Source organism: Chlorocebus sabaeus, chromosome 15, assembly GCF_047675955.1.
Source record: "Chlorocebus sabaeus isolate Y175 chromosome 15, mChlSab1.0.hap1, whole genome shotgun sequence".
Taxonomy (NCBI): Eukaryota; Metazoa; Chordata; class Mammalia; order Primates; family Cercopithecidae; genus Chlorocebus; species Chlorocebus sabaeus.
The window spans coordinates 77,432,432-77,451,943 of NC_132918.1; the positions used below are offsets into that span (position 1 = coordinate 77,432,432).

The window sequence follows — 19,512 nt, forward strand, 5'->3', positions numbered from 1 at the left end:
TTTATAATTTCAACTTTTATTTTAGATTCCGAGGATACATGTGCAGGCTTGTTACATGGGTGTATTGCGTGATGCTGAGGTCTGGGTGATGACTAATCCTGTCACCCAGGTAGTGAGCATAGTACCCAATAGGGAGTTTTTCAATCCTTCCCTCCTTTCTCTCCTCTCTAGTAGTCCCCAGTACCTGTTATTACCATCTTTGTGTTCATGAGTACCCAGTGTTTAGCTCTCACTTATAAGTGAGAACATGTAGTATTTGGTTTTCTGTTCCTGTGTTAACTCGCTTAGGATAATGGCTTCCAGCTGCATCCATGCTGCAAAGGACATAATTTCATTCTTTTTTTTTTTTTTTTTTTTTTTTGAGATGGGGTCTCACCCTGTCGCTAGGCTTGAGTGCAGTGTTATGATCTTGACTCACTGCAACCTCCAACTCCCTGATTCAAGCGATTCTCCTGCCTCAGCCTCCCGAGTAGCTGGAATTACAGGCATGTGCCACCACGCCAAGCTAATTTTTGTATTTTCAGTAAAAACGGGGTTTCACCACATTGGCTTCCCAAAGTGCTGGGATTACAGGTGTGAGCCACCGCATCCAGCTGATTTCATTCTTTTTTAATGGCTTTTACTATTAGCAGTTTCTAAATATTCTTCTGCAAAAAATTTGTTTATATATGTATCCTAGGACATACATAAATGAATAGGTCTTATTCTTTTACAGTTAATTCTTTTATTCATCTGCAGTTTTAATGTAGCCTATGAAATTGTTATGTAATTACTCATATTTTCCCAAAAAGACTATTAACTAGTTCGTTCCAACTCAATCGTATCTGCCAGTAATTCTTTCCCAGTTCATTCTGGAAGACTAAATCTTAATCTCCAGTCTCAGTCCCTGATCCAATCCTGGCTGTAACTCTAGCCCTGTTTGTTGTAGGAAAGTTTCTAGTTGGGTGCATTAGGCTTCTTTAGTTTGAAAAGACAGATAAAAGCACACAAGTTACGTTTCTTTCCCTCTGGCATTTCTTTACCTGGTGCTTCTATGCCTTGTCTGTGGGGTGGACTGTGGTAGGCACTGATGACCTGAATTAAATTAAGTAAAGCATTTCTGGGTGGAGTAGCTCATGCCTGTTATACCAGCTACTCGCAAGGCTAAAGCTGAGGATCTTGTGAGGCCAAAAGTTTGAAATCAGCCTGGGAAATGTAGCTGGGAGTTTCCAAAAAAGGAAAAAAATTTTTTTTTAATTAGCCTGGTGGGTAGTACATACCTATAGTCCCAGCTACTCAGGAGACTGCCGTGAGAGGATCACCTTGAGGCTAGGAGTTTGAGGAAGGCTGTAGTCACTGCAGTGGCTATGATCACGCCACTGCACTCCAGCCTGGGTGACAGCAAGACCCTATCTCTTTTAAAAAAAAAAAATTAAGTAAAACATTGAAAGTGAGATAGAATATGAAAGTGGTGTTTTAAAAATTGTTTTATATAACCTGAATTAATTAATTTTGAATTCCTGGCCTCATGGGATCCTCCTGCCTCAGCCTGCTGAAGTACCAGGATTACAGGTGCGAGCCACTGTGCCCGGCCTGTAACCTGGATTTAATCATGAGAATATCAGAATATCAGACAAGCCCAAAGTAAGGAATATGTTACAAAACAACAGGCCTATGACATCTTTGACTCTTTAAAAAAGTCAGTGTCATGAAAGACAATGAAAGGCTAAAGGAGTGTCCCAGATTAAAGAGGACTAAAGATATATTACCAAGCCAGGCGTGGTGACTCACACCTATTATCTTAGCACTTTGGGAGGCCAAGGTGGGATGATCACTTGAGCCCTGGAGTTTGAGACCAACCTGGGCAACATAATGAGATCCCATCTCCACAAAAAATATAAAAATTAGCCAGGTATGGTGGCACACACCTGTAATCCCAGCACTTTGGGAGGCCGAGGCGGGCAGATCACCTGAAGTCAGGAGTTTGAGACCAGCCTGGCCAACATGACAAATGAAACCTCATCTTTACTAAAAATACAAAAATTAGCTGGGGGTGGTGGTGCATGCCTGTAGTCCCAGCTACCCGAGAGGCTGAGGTGAGAGGATTGCTTCAGCGTGGGAGGTGGAGGCTGCACCACGCACCACGGCGCTCCAACCTGGGTGACAGAGCAAGACCTTTTCGTAAAAATAAAAAAGGAGACATGAGCACTGAGTGCAGTGTGGGGTCCTGGATTGGGCAGGGAGGGTTGCTGTGGAAGACAATGCAGAGGTGATTGGTGAGATTTGAATGTGGATTGTATGTTAGATAATAATATTATGTAAACATTACATGTTCTGTATTTGATCATTGCAGTGTGGTTATCCAGGCATCCTTTGTTGATGCATAGGGACCATTTTAAATTATGGTAGGTTCAGGAATCGTGGCCCCCTTGAGTCTTCTGTGGAGGGAAAAGATAGGGCAGCTTCAGGCTTCAAAATCCTGTCATGGTGAACTACAGTGCCCTCTTGTGGTGAGGTCTCCCTTCGTTCTTGGGGTATACCACAGACTCTGAGACTTTTTATCCAGTCATTCCACAAATATTTTTCAAACCCTCTTATATATCAGGCATGGTGCCAAATGTCTAGAATACATAAGCTCCTGATGGATCTTCTAAGCACACAAACACATATGGAATCACAAACTAAAATAAGGGTTTTGAAGGAGTTTTATTAAATAGGTTAATTGCCTCTAAAACTTGGTGTGACAGAGAAAGGGGATTTTCCTGTCTTTGGTTTACATCGAGTTTTGGGCAGCCTTCCCACATGGGTGTCCGGCATTATCTGTTCTGTACAGGTGCCCTGAGTCCCTGCTTACCATATCACTGTTTATGACTGGGGTTTGTTGTTGTTGTTGTTGTTGTTGTTGAGATAGAGTCTCACGATGTTGCCCAGGCTGGAGTGCAGTGTAGAGATGGGATTTTTGTAGAGATGGGATTTTGTAGAGATTTTTTTGTAGAGATGGGATTTTGCCATGCTGACCAGGCTGGTCTTGAAATCCTGACCTCAAGCAATCCACCTGCCTCAGCCTCTCAAAGTGCTGGGATTACATGCGTGAGCCAACACGCTGGCTTATGACTGGTATTATATTAATAATAAAATTAGTGGGCTGGGCGTGGTGGCTCATGCCTGTAATCCCAGTACTTGGGAGGACCAAGGCAGGTGGATTGCTTGAGGTCAGGAGTTCGAGACCAGCCTGGCCAACATGACAAAACCCCATCTCTACGAAAAATACAAAAATTAGCCGAGCATGGTAGCACATGCCTGTAGTTCCAGCTACTCAGGAGGCTGAGGTGGGAGAATCGCTTGAGCCTGGGAGGTGGAGGTTGCAGTGAACCGAGATAGTGCCACTGCACTCTAGCCTGGGCAACACAACAAGACTCTGTCTCATAAATAAATAAAGTCAGTACCTCTTATCCATGATTTAAGGTAATAAATTTTAAAAGGTACCTTTGAGAAAATATGAGATTGCTATAAATCAAGCCCACCTTTTGGATGGACACTGTGTGTTATTTGCAGCCACAGAGGAACCCATAGACCCTACATTGTATCTATGGCAAGCCAAGAGTGTGCGTTCCCCTGCCCATTCCTCAGTTTGTTCACCAGCAACCAAGCATCCAGCTGCAGACAGCTGGATTAAAGTGACGTGAGGGAGGGGCCAGTCTGCAATGTTCAGAAGCATCTTTCGTGTTGGAGGCACTGAGCAGTGGGAGGAGGGCGAGGCTGTAATATGATGTAGGGGCCAGGGGCTGGTTTACCCAGCCAAGATGATGCAAGAGTGTTGCAGAGTCACCTAGATAGCCTGGTGTACTGTTTAAAAAGGAAGAGAACAGTTTGCACAAACTGACATAGTTCTAACATTTGGAAAAGGGGAACTCAGCTAAATGAAAGAACAGTAATACTACAGAGTAGCCTGTGTTTCTAAGTGTTGGATGTAGATACTGTGTTTTATTATGAAACTTTTCAGAAAACAAAAGTAGAGCAGTATCATGAACCTCACGTGCCCATCACCCATCTTTAGAAATGATTAACTGAGCCAGTCTCATTTCATCCACTCCCCACCCTCTCTCAACCCTCAGATGGCCTGGATTATTTTGACATTGTGTCACTTCTTGGTGTAATTTTAGTTGTTGACAATCTTGCTGTTTTTTTGGCTTTTTTTTTTTTTTTTTTTTTTTTTTTGAGATGGAGTCTTGCTCTGTCACCCAGGCTGGAGTGCAGTGGCACGATCTCGGTTCACTGCAACCTCCGCCTCGTGGGTTCAAGCGATGCTCCTGCCTCAGCCTCCTAAGTAGCTGGGATGACAGGTGCGTGCCACCATGCCCAGCTAATTTTTTGTATTTTTAGTAGACATGAGCACTGAGTGCAGTGTGGGATCCTGGATTGGGCAGGGAGGGTTACTGTAGAAGACAATGCGGAGGTGATTGGTGAGATTTGAATGTGGATTGTATGTTAGATAATAATATTATGTAAATATTACATTTTATGTATTTGGTCATTGCAGTGTGGTTATCCAGACATCCTTTGTTGATGCATAGGGACCATTTTAAATTATGGTAGGTTTTAAATTAGGGTTTCACTGTGTTAGCCAGGATGGCTTCAATCTCTTGACCTTGTGATCTGCCCACCTCAGCCTCCCAAAGTGCTGGGATTACAGGTGTGAGCCACCGTGCTGGCTGATAATCATGCTTTTTTGTGTTTTGGAAATGTATAGCTCTAATTCTGATGTATGTTTGTTTGATTTTTGCTTGTTTTATCCTCTCTCTTCCCATCCCCAAGAGGTGGCATAGGATAGAGACGCAGAGCATGGGCCCTGGCAGCCAGAGCAGTGTATGGGTTAGAATTTGGGCTCTCCTTCTACCAGCTGTTTGACCATGGGCAAGTTGGCAAACCTCTCTGGGCCTCTGTTTCCCTGTCTGTACATGGAGAAAATCATAATAATAAGCATGCATGGCCAGGCGCGGCGGCTCACGCCTGTAATCCTAGCACCTTGGGAGGCTGAGACGGGTGGATCACGAGGTCAGAAGTTCAAGACTAGTCTGGCCAACATGGTGAAACCCCCTCTCTACTAAAAATACAAAAATTAGCCGGGCGTGGTGGTGGGTGCCTATAATCCCAGCTACTCGGGAGGCTGAGGCAGGAGAATTGCTTGAACCTGGGAGGCGGAGGTTGTGGTGAGCCCAGATTGCGCCACTGCACTTCAGCCTGGGTGACAGAGGGAGACTCCATCTCAAAAAAAATAAGTAAATAAAAAAATAAGCATACAAATGTCAGCTAACTCCATGATTATTACTTGGGATCTCTGAGTGCTTCTTACCACTGAAAGTCTGTTTTCACATATGATTCTCATTTAGCTGTACCGTAGTATTGTTACCGATGAAGCAGAAGCTGAAGGAGGTTGTATCAGAGGTTTTCATACTTGTCTGCCCATTGGAATCACCTGGGGAGTTTCAAAAATGATTGATGCCCGCTCCACTCCAGAGATTGTAATTTAACTGGTCTGAGATGAGGCATGGGTTTTGGTATTTGTGAAGATCCCCAGATGATTGTTCTGTGCAGACAGGCTTGGGAACAGCTGGTCTCCCACCTTGAGGCAGACAGAGCCCAAGTGCTGTAGTATTCAGTGTGCCTTCTGCTATCTCTGTGTGGTGACATTGATTTGGGAGCCAGGACTTGGCTGGTAAACCTTATGATCCTGATTTTCAGTCTCTCTAGAGCTGGGTAGGGTGGATTTGGTTAACCTCACCCTGACCCCCACCAACCACAGCAGATTTCACATCAGGCTTTGTGTGTAAGACTTTATTTTTGTTTGTTTTTATATTTTAATCAAAGGTTTCCAAAACAAAAAACTATATATAACTATAATAAATATGTGAAAACTAGTGAACGTCATCACATCCCAGGCACTGTCCCAAAGGAGGGGAATATAGTGGTAGCAAAAACAAGTACTCTGACAGCATTTCCATCTTCTCAAATTCAGAGAAAGCAGATGATAAAACCACGTATATGTTATGTTCCTAATTTTGAGAAAAGCTTTTTTTTTTTTTTTAGACAGAGTCTCACTGTGCCAACCAGGCCGGAGTGCAGTGGCGCGATCTTGGCTCACTGCAACCTCCACCTCCAGATCCAAGAGATTCTCCTGCCTCAGCCTCCCAAGTAGCTGGGATTATGGGCATGCGCCACCACGCCCAGCTAATTTTTGTATTTTTAGGAGAGACAGGGTTTTGTCATGTTGGCCAGGCTGGTCTCAAACTTCTGACCTCAAGTGATTCACCTGCCTCAGCTTCCCAAAGTGCTGGAATTACAGGTGTGAGCCATCATGTCTGGCCAAGAAAAGCTTTAGATTCACATTCAGTCAGTTAAAAATGTATGTCAAATTGTAAATGATCACCTCTATTGGAAACAGGATATTTTTACTTTATATCTGCTCCTATGTATTTTCTAAATATTCTATCATGAACATATGTTACTTTTATAGTAAGCAGAAAGTTATTTTAAAGGGTATTAGGTGTGAAAATTAAGATTAGAGACTACTATTAATATCCTTTTTGTCTGACCTTTTGACAGGCAGCAAAGTAATGGAGAACGGCCTTCTCTTCAAAGAACTTCTACAGACTCCAAATTTTCGAATTACCGTGGTTGATGATGCAGACACTGTTGAACTCTGTGGTGCGCTTAAGGTAAAGTCAGCCTCAGGGGAGGAGTTCATCAAGCAAGGCAAATGTTAGCATCATTGAGTCTAATCCTCAAGAATGGGCTCTGTGTTCTGTGCACCCACATCAGCGAAGAATAGTGAATCGAGAGCCTTGTTTATAACTTCCTGTTTTGCTGCAGCCTTTCCTGGGTGGTTCAGTTCCTCTCTTACTGGTGGCTTGCTTTAACTTGTAAATATGGGGGGACTGTGATGTTTTGGTCTTTGGGAAGTTGGCAGCATTGATATTTGGAAAGTATGGGAGTTCCTTGATGGTAGGGTTTCACCCAGGAGCAAACGATTCTATTCATTCACATTTTTCTCCCACACTTCATCCTGAGCAGGAAAAGGATCTTGTTCCCTCTGAATTATGCTACTCTACTTGTTTGGCTGGTTGTTCTTGTTAAGGGGAAAAACAATCTGCTGCTGGTAGAGGTTTTTCTAAGAATAGTTTTGTCTTTGCCCTCTAGAGGGAGAAGATGTGATTAAAGAAGCGCCCTCCATTGGCCAGGGGCTTGCTGGATTTTTGTAAGTGGAGCTGTACAGTATGCACTCTTTTGTGTCTGACTTCTTTAATTGGAGGTGTATTTTTGTTTGTTTTAATGTAAATTTTAAGAGGTACTTCATACAGAAAAGTACAAAAATAGTAAGCATATAGTTTATGTTATCTTTTTTCCCCCTCTTTTGAGGAAAAGGGAGGTCTCCACACCTGGGTTCCTGACTTGTTGACTGCTGGCTTTTAAAGCCGTAGGCACTGTCCCTCACTCTGCCGGGACTTGGGGAACAACCAGCAGAAAGCCGTGCGGCAGCAGCTACCTGCTCCTTCCCCCTCACAATCCAAGTTGCCTTCATTTCACTACCATCTACAAAAAAGAGTGGGGGGAATCGGGGAAATAAAAAGTTCTCAATGTGAATGTCCCTTTTGAGCCACTTCTGAGTCATCTCTTTTGCAGCAAAAAGCCACCCTTCAGAAATTTGAGCACCTAGGGAGGAGGTTAGGCAATTCACCAGTCATCTGTGTCTGTTGGATGGAAGTTGCAAAGGTGGAAAGAATGCCTGTCTATGCTTTCTCATAAATTGAATACGTTTTTTTCGAGTCAGAAGTGAAAACCACTCTCTAGAATTAACATCGTATGTATATGTGTGGTCATGATATACAATGAGCATTTTTAAAAATGGAAGCCAATTAAACGCTTGGGCTCCTGGGGAGCACACATGCATATTTCTGAACGCCTGTGTGGGGCATTCTTTGCATTAGCATTACATTACATGCAGGCCCAGTTACACGTATAAGACACTGACTTTGGCTGCTTTGTTTATTTTTGTTGGTTGAGATTTTTATGTGTTTTTAATAGTCCTTCATTAAACTAATTACCACTCAACAGCAGGGGGCATCATGAATGCCTAATTGCTCAGTGCTGGCCTGAGCTGCTCCAAAACTGTTTTTAAGTGACTGGATGTTTTTGGTGGTCATGGAGAAGCTGTGAAATCCTGCCCAGAACAAAGAGTCTAGCTTGAGGTGAGGGCTTTGGAAAAGCTGCTAACGGGAACCCATGCTGGTCTTGTGTCTGAACTCAGAATGGCTTTCATTTTTGCTGGCAGGAAGACTGTAAGTGGATGTGCCTGCTACCTTGATGGAAAGTGATTCATGGGGGATGCAGGGAGGTGGGGGTTGAAGGCCCTTAACCAACCTCCCTGCAACTTCGCACCTAATCTTTTAAAACGAGATCGGTTACCATCATTCCTATGGGTTTGCATCAGAGCTGAGATTTTTGAAAACTGAGAAACAGGCACTTGTAGCAATTATTAAATCCAACCATTGTCTTGTACAGATAAGGAAATCGAGATCCAAAGAGCGAATGACTTTAGAGTAGCAAACACCAGCACAGTCAGAGCATGAGCACGGGTTTTAAGAGTCTTAGCTTGGTTTCTTTGGTTATTATGTACAATTTGACTTTTGTGGTTAGTAACCAGGCAGCATGAATAAAACGAAGCCCTCTCTCATCAGAGCCTGCCACAGCAAGGACACATGGCCATATGTTGCTTTCATTACATAAACAACAGTGATGGGATGTTCCCCCAGACTATAACATCGTCATATTCCTTGTTTTCACACAACAGAAAGGTGTAAAGAAGGAAGTAAAAATCAAATCACTGACAATCCTACATCCTGAAATAACCACAGTTAATGTTTGTTGTATATACCCTTCCAATGTTTTTAGTGTGTACATATGTGTATGGCTCCTTTCTAAAACAAAAACTAGATCTTATTGTTCAGGTAGTTTGATTGTGCGTGTGTGTTTTGTTTGTTTGTTTTTGAGACAGGGTCTCGCTCTGTTGCCCAGAATGAGTGCAGTGGCACAATAATGGCTCATTGCAACCACAACCTCCCAAGCTCAAGCTATCCTCCCACCTCTGCCTCCTGAGTAGCTGGGACTATAGGCACATGCCACCATGCCCGACTAATTTTGTTTATTTTTTGTAGAGATGGGGTCTCACTGTGTTGTTCAGACTGGTCTTGAACTCGTGGACTCAAGCAGTCTTCCCACCTCGGCCTCCCAAAGTGCTGGGATTACAGGCATGACCCACCACGTCTAGCCACTGATGTGTTTTACTTTTTTTACATACAGTCTTTATTAATATTCTCCATACTAGCCAATTTACAAAATATACATTAACTTTTTGTACTAAAAAATGTGGAGCATTTGACTTACTAGGAAAAATATGAAAACAGCTCTCTACAAGGAGAAAATAGAAAATTCAAAGGATTTATGCATAATCATTTTGTACCAGTGCCTCTTACTACCTTCCGAATGTCCTTCACGAACTCTTAGCTGCATTCATCTCTTAGTAAGGATATATTCTTTTTAAAAATCAACTTTAAGTATAATTCATGTAAATAGGCCAGGCATGGTGGCTCACACCTGTAATCCCAGCACTTTGGGAGGCCGAGGCAGATGGATCACTTGAGTATGGGAGTCTTAGACCAGCCTGGCCGATAGAGGGAAACCCCATCTCTACTAAAAATTACAAAAATTAGCTGGGCGTGGTGGTGCGTGCCTGTAATCCTAGCTACTCAGGAGGCTGAGGCATGAGAATCACTTGAATCTGGGAGGCAGAGGCTGCAATGAGCCAAGACCACACCACTGCACTCCAGCCTGGGCGACAGTGAGACTCTGTCTCCAAAACAAAAAAAGTGTAATTCATGTAATCAAGCTGCATCTATTTAAAGTTTATAATACAACGGCTTTTGAGAGTTGTGTGCATGCACTCATGAAAACCACTACCAAAGTACACAACGCTTCCATTATCCCCAAACAACTCCACGTGTCCCTTTGAGGTTCCTCATCACACCAGCCTCCAGTTGGGCAGCCAACTGATCTGCTTTTATATGCCATCGTTTGCATTTTCTAGGATTTTTATAAGTGGAACTGTACAGTATGCCCTCTTTTGTGTCTGGCCTCTTTGATTGGAGGTGTATTTGTTTGTTTTAATGTAAATTTTAAGAGGTACTTCATACAGCAAAGTATAAAAATAGTAAGTATATAGTTTCATCTATGTTATCTTTTTTTCCATCTGAGAGAGGTCTTGTGTTCCTGGGCTCAAGCTGTTTTCCTGCCTCGGCCTCCCAAATAGCTGGGATTATATGTAGGCACCACAGCACCTGATTTATGTTATTGTTTTGTGTGTTTTTAAATAGTCCAGTGGTCTTTTTTTTTAAAACAACTTTTTTTTTTTTTTGAGGCAGAGTCATGCCCAGGCTGGAGTGCAGTGGTGTGATCTCAGCTGACTGCAACCTCTGCCTCCCAGGTTCAAGGAATTCTCATGCCTCAGCCTCCCAAGTAGCTGGGATTACAGGTGTGTGCCGCCATGCCCAGCTAATTTTTGTATTTTTAGTAGAGAAAGGGTTTTGCCATGTTGGCCAGGCTGTCGCTGGCCAGTAGATGTATTACATCTGTAATGTACATTTTGTAATTGGCTAGTATGGAGAATATTACCAAAGATTGTTAAAGTTAAAAAAGTAAAACACATCGGCTGGGTGCGATGGCTCACGCCTGTAATCCCAGCACTTTGGGAGGCCAAGGCGGGCAGATCGCAAAGTCAGGAGATCGAGACCATCCTGGCTAACACGGTGAAACCCCGTCTCTACTAAAAGTACAAAAAATTAGCCGGGCATGGTGGCGGGCGCCTGTAGTCCCAGCTACTCAGGAGGCTGAGGCAGGAGAATGGCATGAACCCAGGAGGCGGAGCTTGCAGTGAGCCAAGATCACACCACTGCACTCCAGCCTGGGCAACAGTGCAAGACTCTGTCTCAAAAAAAAAAAAAAAATGGTAAAACACATCAATGACTGGACGTGGTGGGTCATCCCTGTAATCCCAGCAATTTAGGAGGCCAAGATTGGAAGATTGCTTTAGTCCACGAGTTCAAGACCAGCCTGGACAATACAGCGAGACCCCCATCTCTGCAAAAAATAAACAAAATTAGTTGAGCATGGTGGCATGTGCCTGTAATCTCAGCTACTCGAACTCCTGACCTCAAGTGATTCACCCGCCTGAGCTTCCCAAAGTGCTGTGGTTGCACGTGTGAGCCACCACACCCAGCCTATTTTTCACACCTATTATGCATGCATTCATAGGGAATCAGTCCCAGCAGCTCAGGCTCCTTCCCATTGGTTCCAACAAAGTGTGCTTCCCTGGGTGGAGCAGGCTGGTACTTCAGTCTAATCCAGGTACCTTTCTCTTTGGCTTCCTTCTTTTTCTGATCATTTTCTTTCATGTGTTTCAGGAAACTATCTCAGCTCTTAGCATAATATGCTCCATACACTCTTTAATTCTCTTGGCAAGAATCTTGCCCATAACTTGTTTACAGCAGTGCCAGCAGCATGCCGGGGAACATTGTAGACTCTTCCAGTTTAGCCATGGTAACACTTGTGGGACATTCCTTTTTGAACAGTGCCCATACCCTTGATGTCTACGATATCATCTTTTTAAAACGAGTTTTTTTAGCTTATGTATTTATTTTTTATTTTTTTGAAACAGGGTCTCAATCTGTTGCCCAGGCTGGAGTGTAGCGGTGCAATCTCAGCTCACTGCAACCTCTGCCTCCTCGGCTCAAGTGATCCTCCTGCCTCAGCCTCCTGAGTAGCTGGGACTGTAGGTGCTCACCACCATACCTGGCTAATTTTTGTATTTTTTGTGGAGACAGAGTTTCACCATGTTGCCCAGTCTGATCTCAAACTCCTGAACTCAAGCGATCCATCAGCCTTAGCCTCCCAAAGTGCTAGGATTATAGACCTGAGCCACCACACCCTGCCAATATCACCTTTCTGATAGATTCACATATATGTGGCCAAAAGAGCAACTTCATGTTTTCTAAAAGGCCTAGAGAGCATATATCAGGTACTTCTCCTCTTTCCCTTTTGTATTCCTCATTTTGGTAAATTACTGGAAGATGGTGATTCTGGCCAAAAGGCTATCATTTTTAATAGATTCTTTATCAGGATTAAGTTTCATTAACAGAGACCAAAAATAATACAGGTTGACCATCTCTTATCCAAAATACTTGTGACCAGAGGTGTTTTGGATTTTGGATTTTTTCGATTTTAGAATATTTGTATTATACTTACCAGTTCATCATCCCTATTTGGAAATCCAAAATGCTCCAATGACTATTTCCTTTGCGCATCATGTTGGTGCTCCAGAAGTTTCAGATTTTGGAGCATTTTGGATTTTGGATTTTCAGATTAGAATGCTCAAACTATACTCGCTGAACAAGGTAGAAGCTTCTTTCTTTCTCATGTAAAATCCAGATTATATATGACAATTCTATTCTACAGAATTTGCAGGGACCCAGGCTTCTTCCAGCTCACTTGGGTGCCTTAGCCCATTTTGTGCTGCTATCACAGAATGCCTGAGACTGGGTGATTTATAATAAACAGAAACGTGTTGGTTCATAACAGTTCTGGAGGCTGGGAAATCCAGTATCGGGCACCAGCAGTTCTGGTGTCTCATGAGGGCACGGTCTGTTCCAAGTGGCACCTTGAATGCTTCTGGAGGGGAGGAGCGCTGACCCTCACGCAGCAGAGGAGTGGAAGAGGCAAACAGAGAGCCACTCCCAGAGTCTTTTTTCTAAGGAAAAGCCTCAGTCCATTCATGAAGGCAGAACACGCATGACCAAAACACTTCCTGTTAGACCCTACCTCCCAACACTGCCACAGTGGCCACCAAATTTCAACATGGGTTTTGGAGAGGACAAACACTGAATGGCATAGGGTAGCATAGGGTGTGGCCCTTGTCTTCATGGTCTGTGAAGGTGACCAGAGCATCAATGTCACATCTGCCTTCCAGGCAGCAAGGTTAAAAGAAAGAAGAAAGAAAAAACAAAAGAAAGGACAAAGGGCACGTGGCAGCTATCTTTCAAGGAAGGTTCTGGAAAATCAACCTTGTCACTTGGCTTCATCTCACTGGGTACACTAGGTGTGACCATAACTAGCTACAAGGGAGGCTGGAAAATCATTTTGGGGATCTTTTTTCTGGATAGCCATACACTTGCATTGAAATAAGAGACTATTATTGTGGAAGGAAAGAATAGATTGGGGATAAAGCAGCAGCCCATGGCACAGGCTGGCACAGGCTGGTGGTGTTCCTTTATGGCGCTGTTCTGCAGTTCTCATTGCTGGGCATGTAGGTTTGCTCCAGGGCTTTGGCTGTGATGAACCATGCCAGGATGCCCAGCTTTGGGTCTCATCTGTAGTCAGGGCCACTGCTCGCCCAAGAGCACCTTCATGTGAGTGAGAGCAAGGCCTACATAGTCCGACATGCTGGCCACTAAGCATATGTACTATTTACATTTACATTCAAGTTAATTAAAATTCTTAAAAACTGAAAATTCCATTTCGGCGTCACAGTAGCTACATTTTAAAGACTCAGTGGCCACGTGTGGCTAATGGCTACTGTATTCGATAGAGCAAATATAAAACATTTTCTATCATTGCAGAAACTTCTGTTGGACAACGCTGCTCCAGCTAAGGCAGCTTCATATTGGTATGACCAGCTTGGTGGGCCAGGTGTGGACCTGCCTCAGCCTTCCTTGACATCTCAGCCAGGCTGCCTTAGACAGGGGTCAGCAGCAAACAACACGTGGTGCCGTTCGTTTAGTAATCCCAAACCCCGCAGACAGTCTCCTCTTAGCAGCTAGCCTCAGGAGTCAGATGGATTGCTGGACTGAGAGAACACAGTGAGTACTGACTTGGGTTTCAGGGAGGCAGTTCTTGCTGGGTGGTGAGAATGTTTGTGTAACCTGCAGGTAGCATGGGCTGGTTCTCCTGTTGTATATTCTTTTTATGGAAAGGTGGAAGTGGGAGAGGAGTTGAGCCCCATCCGACCCACCCTTGTTCAGAACTGGAAGGAGTGCACTCGGGAGTGGATGATTACCTCTGAGTCTTGCCATCACCCAGGAGATGGGGAAGGGCTACACATGTCTGTCTTCTGAAAATTATGGTATTTTTAGCTCCAAAAGAGTTTAAAGCAGATTTAAATGCACAGTGGATAATGATGACTTTCACATCTGAGTGATCTCAGAGGACATCTGCTCAGATGCTATTCCAACACGCTCTGACTGGCTCAGTATGTTTATTTTTCTTTTGACAGTGATAAGTGGTGGAAGGAGAGAACGAGGATTTCAAGATCTGTCATAAGGCGACTAAACTGGGTTGCAGCCCAGGGTCCTCTTAGAAGAGAGGCGTTTATTTACCCTGCACTAGGTCTCCTGATCTCCCCTGGTGGGGAGGTTAGAGGCCTAGTGAAGGCTTCTAGTAGAAGCTTTGGGGTGGTCTAGACTCCCATGCCCTGCAGGGAAGGGGCCGCAGAGGAGCTGTGAGGGAGCTCCCAGGCACCCTCATCTGGCTTTTCTGAGTACAGCAACACGGAAGCACTGCTTTGGAGCTCAGGGCCTGTCCGTACGGTCCTGCTTCGATGGTTCCGGTTGCAGAGAGCTCCTGCTAAATCTTTCCTGTTGGGTGGGGTCAGCTCTTCCTGTCAGAAAGTTCTCATCTGGACTGTGCGGTGGCCTCTCTGTGCCTTTCACTCCCTGGTCCTAGAGCAGCACAGTGTGGCGTGATCTCCTCGGCAAGCTCCTTACTCTTGTGCCTCAGTGTCCTATCATGTTACCATGATAATAGGACCTGCCCTGTCACAATGTTGTGAGGTTTAAATGAGGTCATAATATATGAAGCTCTTAGAACAGTTCAATAAGATTAGCTGTTGCTATTTTTTATTACCTTTTCTTCTCCTAAGCTTTTTTTTTTTGAGACAGGCTCACTCTGTCACCCAGGCTGGAGTGCAGCGGCATGATCTCAGCTCGCTGCATCTCCGCCTCCCTGGCTCAAGTGATCCTTCCACCTCAGCCTCCCAGGTAGCTGGGACTAAAGGTGCATGCCACCACACCTGGCTAACTTTTTGTATTTTTGGTAGAAACAGGGTTTCACTATGTTGCCCAGGCTGGTCTCAAACTCCTGAACTCAAGCAATCCACCTGCCCCAGCCTCCCAAAGTGCTGGGATTACGCCCAACCTAAGCTACCCTTTTTACCTCCCAAGCCTTGATGTAGGCCTGGAGACACTCTCCTTTGACACCGAATTGCAAAGGGTCAGGCAGGTCTTTTGACCAAGGGTGGAGGAAGGGCAGATTTCCCACACTGGAGCAGCAAGGCACAGGGGACAGAGCGGGCTGCAGAGCCAGGCACCAGGAGCACATCCAGACTCCGTCTCTTACCAGTGAGGTGTTCTTGGCAAGCCGCTAAACCTCTCTGAGCCTCAGTGTACCAGCTGGGAAGCAGGAGGGTAGGTGCATGCTTCAGAGTTGTGGGAATGATGATGAGGCAGTGTGTAACTAGCCTGGGCTCACTGAAGGCACGTAATAAATAGGTGCCTCCCTCCTCTGTTGACAGGAGCCCCTTGTTGAACAGAAGTCCATGTTCTCTCCCATTCAGCCCATAGACATTTCCTGGGGTTGGGTTTTCATATAACAGTTTCAGAATGGTTCACGTTGTGATGGACGGGGACACAGGGACACAGTTCAGGGGGCATCAGAGAGCAATTTCAGGAATCTGACGAGTTGGCCAACAGCCTAAGCCTCGCCACATTGCATGGCAACTTCAGTACAACCACTTGGCCAGCTCACCCAAGGGCTGGCCTCTGGGCTTTGGCAGTCAGCCCACCTGCATGGCCCCAGGTGTCAACCTGTTGCCCTAGTACTGGTTGCAGCCCCAGTGCAGGCTACAATTGCACCAACTTCCCTGAAAGAATGTCAGTACCAGAAGGGCCTTGAAAAATCTTGTCCAAGCCCTGAATGTTACATCTTCAGTGAAGATGGCCTGATAGGTGGAGTGGTTGGCCCTAGGTCACACTGTGTCCGTGTAGAGGCTCTCTGGATGTCAGTGCCGTGCACCGCTTCTGTCTCCTTGTAGCCTCCTTAGCTGGCTGCTATGCTGGGAAGGGCGTCCAGACCTAGGTGGGCCCAGCCACAGGTGTTCTTATGGTTCCTGCTGTTTGCCTCTGCATAGTACTCATCCTAAAAGGTCTGGGTGTCCCATCCTGACTCGGCAGCTCACCCCTTCTGGAAGCGGAGCTGCAGAACCGGATCCCACCCAACCCCCAGCGTCTCTCCAGGATCCTTTCACATAGCCTCTGCCTTGCCTCTTCCCTCATGCTGCCTGCTGCTGAGCGTATGTAAGCCGAGAATTGCCCCCGTCCATCATCCCTGCACGTGCAAGTTTGAGATGATTGCTGTCTGAGAACCGATGAAACCTACAGTTCGCATAGCCTGTGTGGTAGGAAGAGGCTGAGAAGCTTTTGCAGGTTCAGGCACGTTGGTACCTTGCGAAGACATATGCACTTGGTCAGGCTGTCAGTTCCTAGGACCAATTCCTCATCAGCTCTGCCTGCATCATTTTTCGAGAATTTTTCTACTTTTTTCTTTCTGTGTTGACTGCAGTGAGAGGCGTAAGCGGCAAGCCCAGTAAGCTCTCACATGATTGCTAAGGAAGAGAAGACACTGGGGGGCCTTCCTATCCCCATCCTTTATTCTCTCGCCCTCTTTATTCCACGTCACCCCGTGGGAGAGGGCAACAGAGGTCTCTGTTCTGTGGGCCTGTGGGGAGTAGACGGAAACTTCAGGAGGCCCAATTGGATGTTTTTGTCATGTGAAGTAGCTTTGTGCCTCAGTCTCCTGGCGAGCAATAGCTGTATCTAAATGACCAAGTCTGTTTGTCATGGTGAGCCCGGCCACATCAATGCTAGTTTGATGTGTTTTATCAAAAACTGCCTGTGTACTAGAGCAGATGTTTTTATTCCCCAGCTCATTCTGTTTTTTCACCTCATCCCTCACATTTTATAGGCCTGATGTGTTAAGAAAAGTTATTCTTTCACTATAAAACTTGGTTTTACTAAAAATACACTTATTTTAACTCATTTCCCAAACTAGCTTCATGTTTTAAAATCTCCCAGGACTCTGTATAGTCACCAGGTATTACTGGAATTGCTAGTGTGGTTAGATAGTTGGATTTTGTTGTTGTTGTTGTTGTTGTTGTGAGTGTTCTTGGTGAAGAAGCTGGAAAAGTGGAAGGGGCCAGGAACCCAGGGGCTCAACTGAAGTTCCCACTGAGTGGCCACCTGTGCAGCTATGCAAGTGTTACTTGTCATAGGTGCTGATCTGACTTTTCCTTCTTATTTGAAGCCCAGCTCAGATGTCACCGCCTCCATTTGGCCTTCCCTGCTTTGAACGGAAACTTGTGGCTCCTGGCACTTGTCAGCACACTCTCTCCCCTCTGCCTTTTGATGTACTTTGTTGTGTCTCTTTTCTCAGTCAGATTGTCAGCTCCTTGAGGACAAGCTCTGAGTCTAACTCTGATCTTTGCAGCTCTCCCCTGGGGGCATCTTCAGCCCCTACATTCCCCGTGGCATACCCCCAGCCCCTGCAATCCCTGTGTGCCTCCAGGGCTGAGTGAGTGCTCCCCGCACAGTGCATACTCAGTGCATACCTGTCGAAACGGAATTTCGGATTCTCAGTACCTTTTATGGAATATCACTTTCTGCTGAGCCTTACAGTTATTTGTACACGTTTTATTTTTCCTGTAAGATCAGGGTTGGGAAACATTTTCCATCAGGGCCAGATAGAAGAGGCTTTGTGGACCATACGGTCTCTGTTGCAACTACTCAAATCTGGGACCATAGATGATGTGTAAATGAATGGGTAGGGCTGGGTTCCCATAAAGCATTATTTACAAAACAGGCGGTTGGCCTAGATTGCCAGTCCCCATACCAGATTCTCAGCTTCTGAAAAGGCAGGCTCTGTGTCTCATTTGCCTTGTGTCTAGCAGAGGCCATGCAAAGAGTGAGTGATCCATAAATACTCATTTGGGGATTATTACATGAAACAAAAGGCTGGAATTTGAGCTGCACACATACAGGCCTCATGACCCAGTGTTTCAGCTCCTAGGTCATACCCAACAGGATTGCCTGCACGTAGCCACTGGAGGGCATGTGCCAGGGTGTCTATGGCAGCACTATTTGTCATGGCCCCAAACTGGAAACTACCCCAGCGCCAGGTGACAGAAGACAATTAAATAAATTGCAGCATAGTCACAAAATGGAGTACTATGCAGCAATTAAAATAAATGTGCTCTATGTAAAAGTGTGGATGAATCTCACAAACACGGTGTTGAATGAAGACAAAGAAGCTACACATAAAAGATTACATATTGTGTGACTCCATTCACAAAACGTTGAAAGGCAGGTAAAACACAGCTATGCCGTGAGAAGTTAGGAGGGTGGTTACCCTTGCTGGTGGAGGCGGCTGTGCTTTTTTCCGTTATCAGTGTGCTGGCTATGGGGGTGTGTTCAGTTTGTGGAAATCCTTCCATCTGTGCACTTAGCATTTGTGTACTTTTCTGTATGAATGTTGTGGTTGCATAAAGCACTCCATTTGAAACAAAACAAAAAGTAAAGTAGTTTATCCAAATATTATTTAACCAAAGACTACTATCAGCTGTTCTGATTTTCTGGCCAATGCTCTTCAACTGCTGACCCCAAATATGGGCTCTGCCCTAGAAGGGGAATAGGGAAGCCTTGTCTCTCCTTTCGTCATCTCTTTCACCCAGGTGTACAAGAGCAGAACCCGGCATTGAGCATTTTGAGGAGGATGGAGCCAATGTCCCTGAGAGCCAATCCCATCTGGTCTGTCCCTGCCTCAGCATCCCCCACCACCTCTGGCATCCATACCCGCAGTGGGTGCTGTAACGGCATCTGGGCTTTGTCATCTCCTTTGCAGAACATTGTAGCTGTGGGAGCTGGGTTCTGTGATGGCCTCCGCTGTGGAGACAACACCAAAGCTGCCGTCATCCGCCTGGGACTCATGGAAATGATTGCTTTTGCCAGGATCTTCTGCAAGGGCCAGGTGTCCACAGCCACCTTCCTAGAGAGCTGCGGGGTGGCCGACCTGATCACCACCTGCTACGGAGGGCGGAACCGCAGGGTGGCCGAGGCCTTCGCCAGAACTGGGAAGGTAGCCCTTCACCTGCCCTCCCGCACCCCCTCCTTCCTCACTTGAGACTCCTGGCTTGGGGTGAGCCGCAGCCCAGTGGAGATTTCATGCCAGCATCTGTTTGCTGGGATTGTTCTCTTTGCCTGGCTGCTTTGTCACTTGACTCTTCTGTTCTTTATCTTTGTGTCTGTATCTTTCCTTGGCCTCCAGCAGGGGATTGAAACTGTTCTCTCCACTCTGCTCTTGAAATAAATGATGCTAGGCCAG

At 45.4% G+C, this 19,512-nt stretch overlaps 1 protein-coding gene across 1 annotated transcript in view; it reads left to right on the forward strand.

The window, feature by feature from the left end:
- GPD1L (glycerol-3-phosphate dehydrogenase 1 like) overlaps nucleotides 1–19,512 on the forward strand; it is a 64,448-nt gene that overhangs the window by 34,627 nt on the left and 10,309 nt on the right. Inside the window, exons 5-6 of the mRNA XM_008009367.3 lie at nucleotides 6,583–6,695; nucleotides 19,033–19,266. Coding sequence (XP_008007558.1) covers nucleotides 6,583–6,695; nucleotides 19,033–19,266 — 347 coding nt within the window. The remainder of the gene's footprint in view (nucleotides 1–6,582; nucleotides 6,696–19,032; nucleotides 19,267–19,512) is intronic.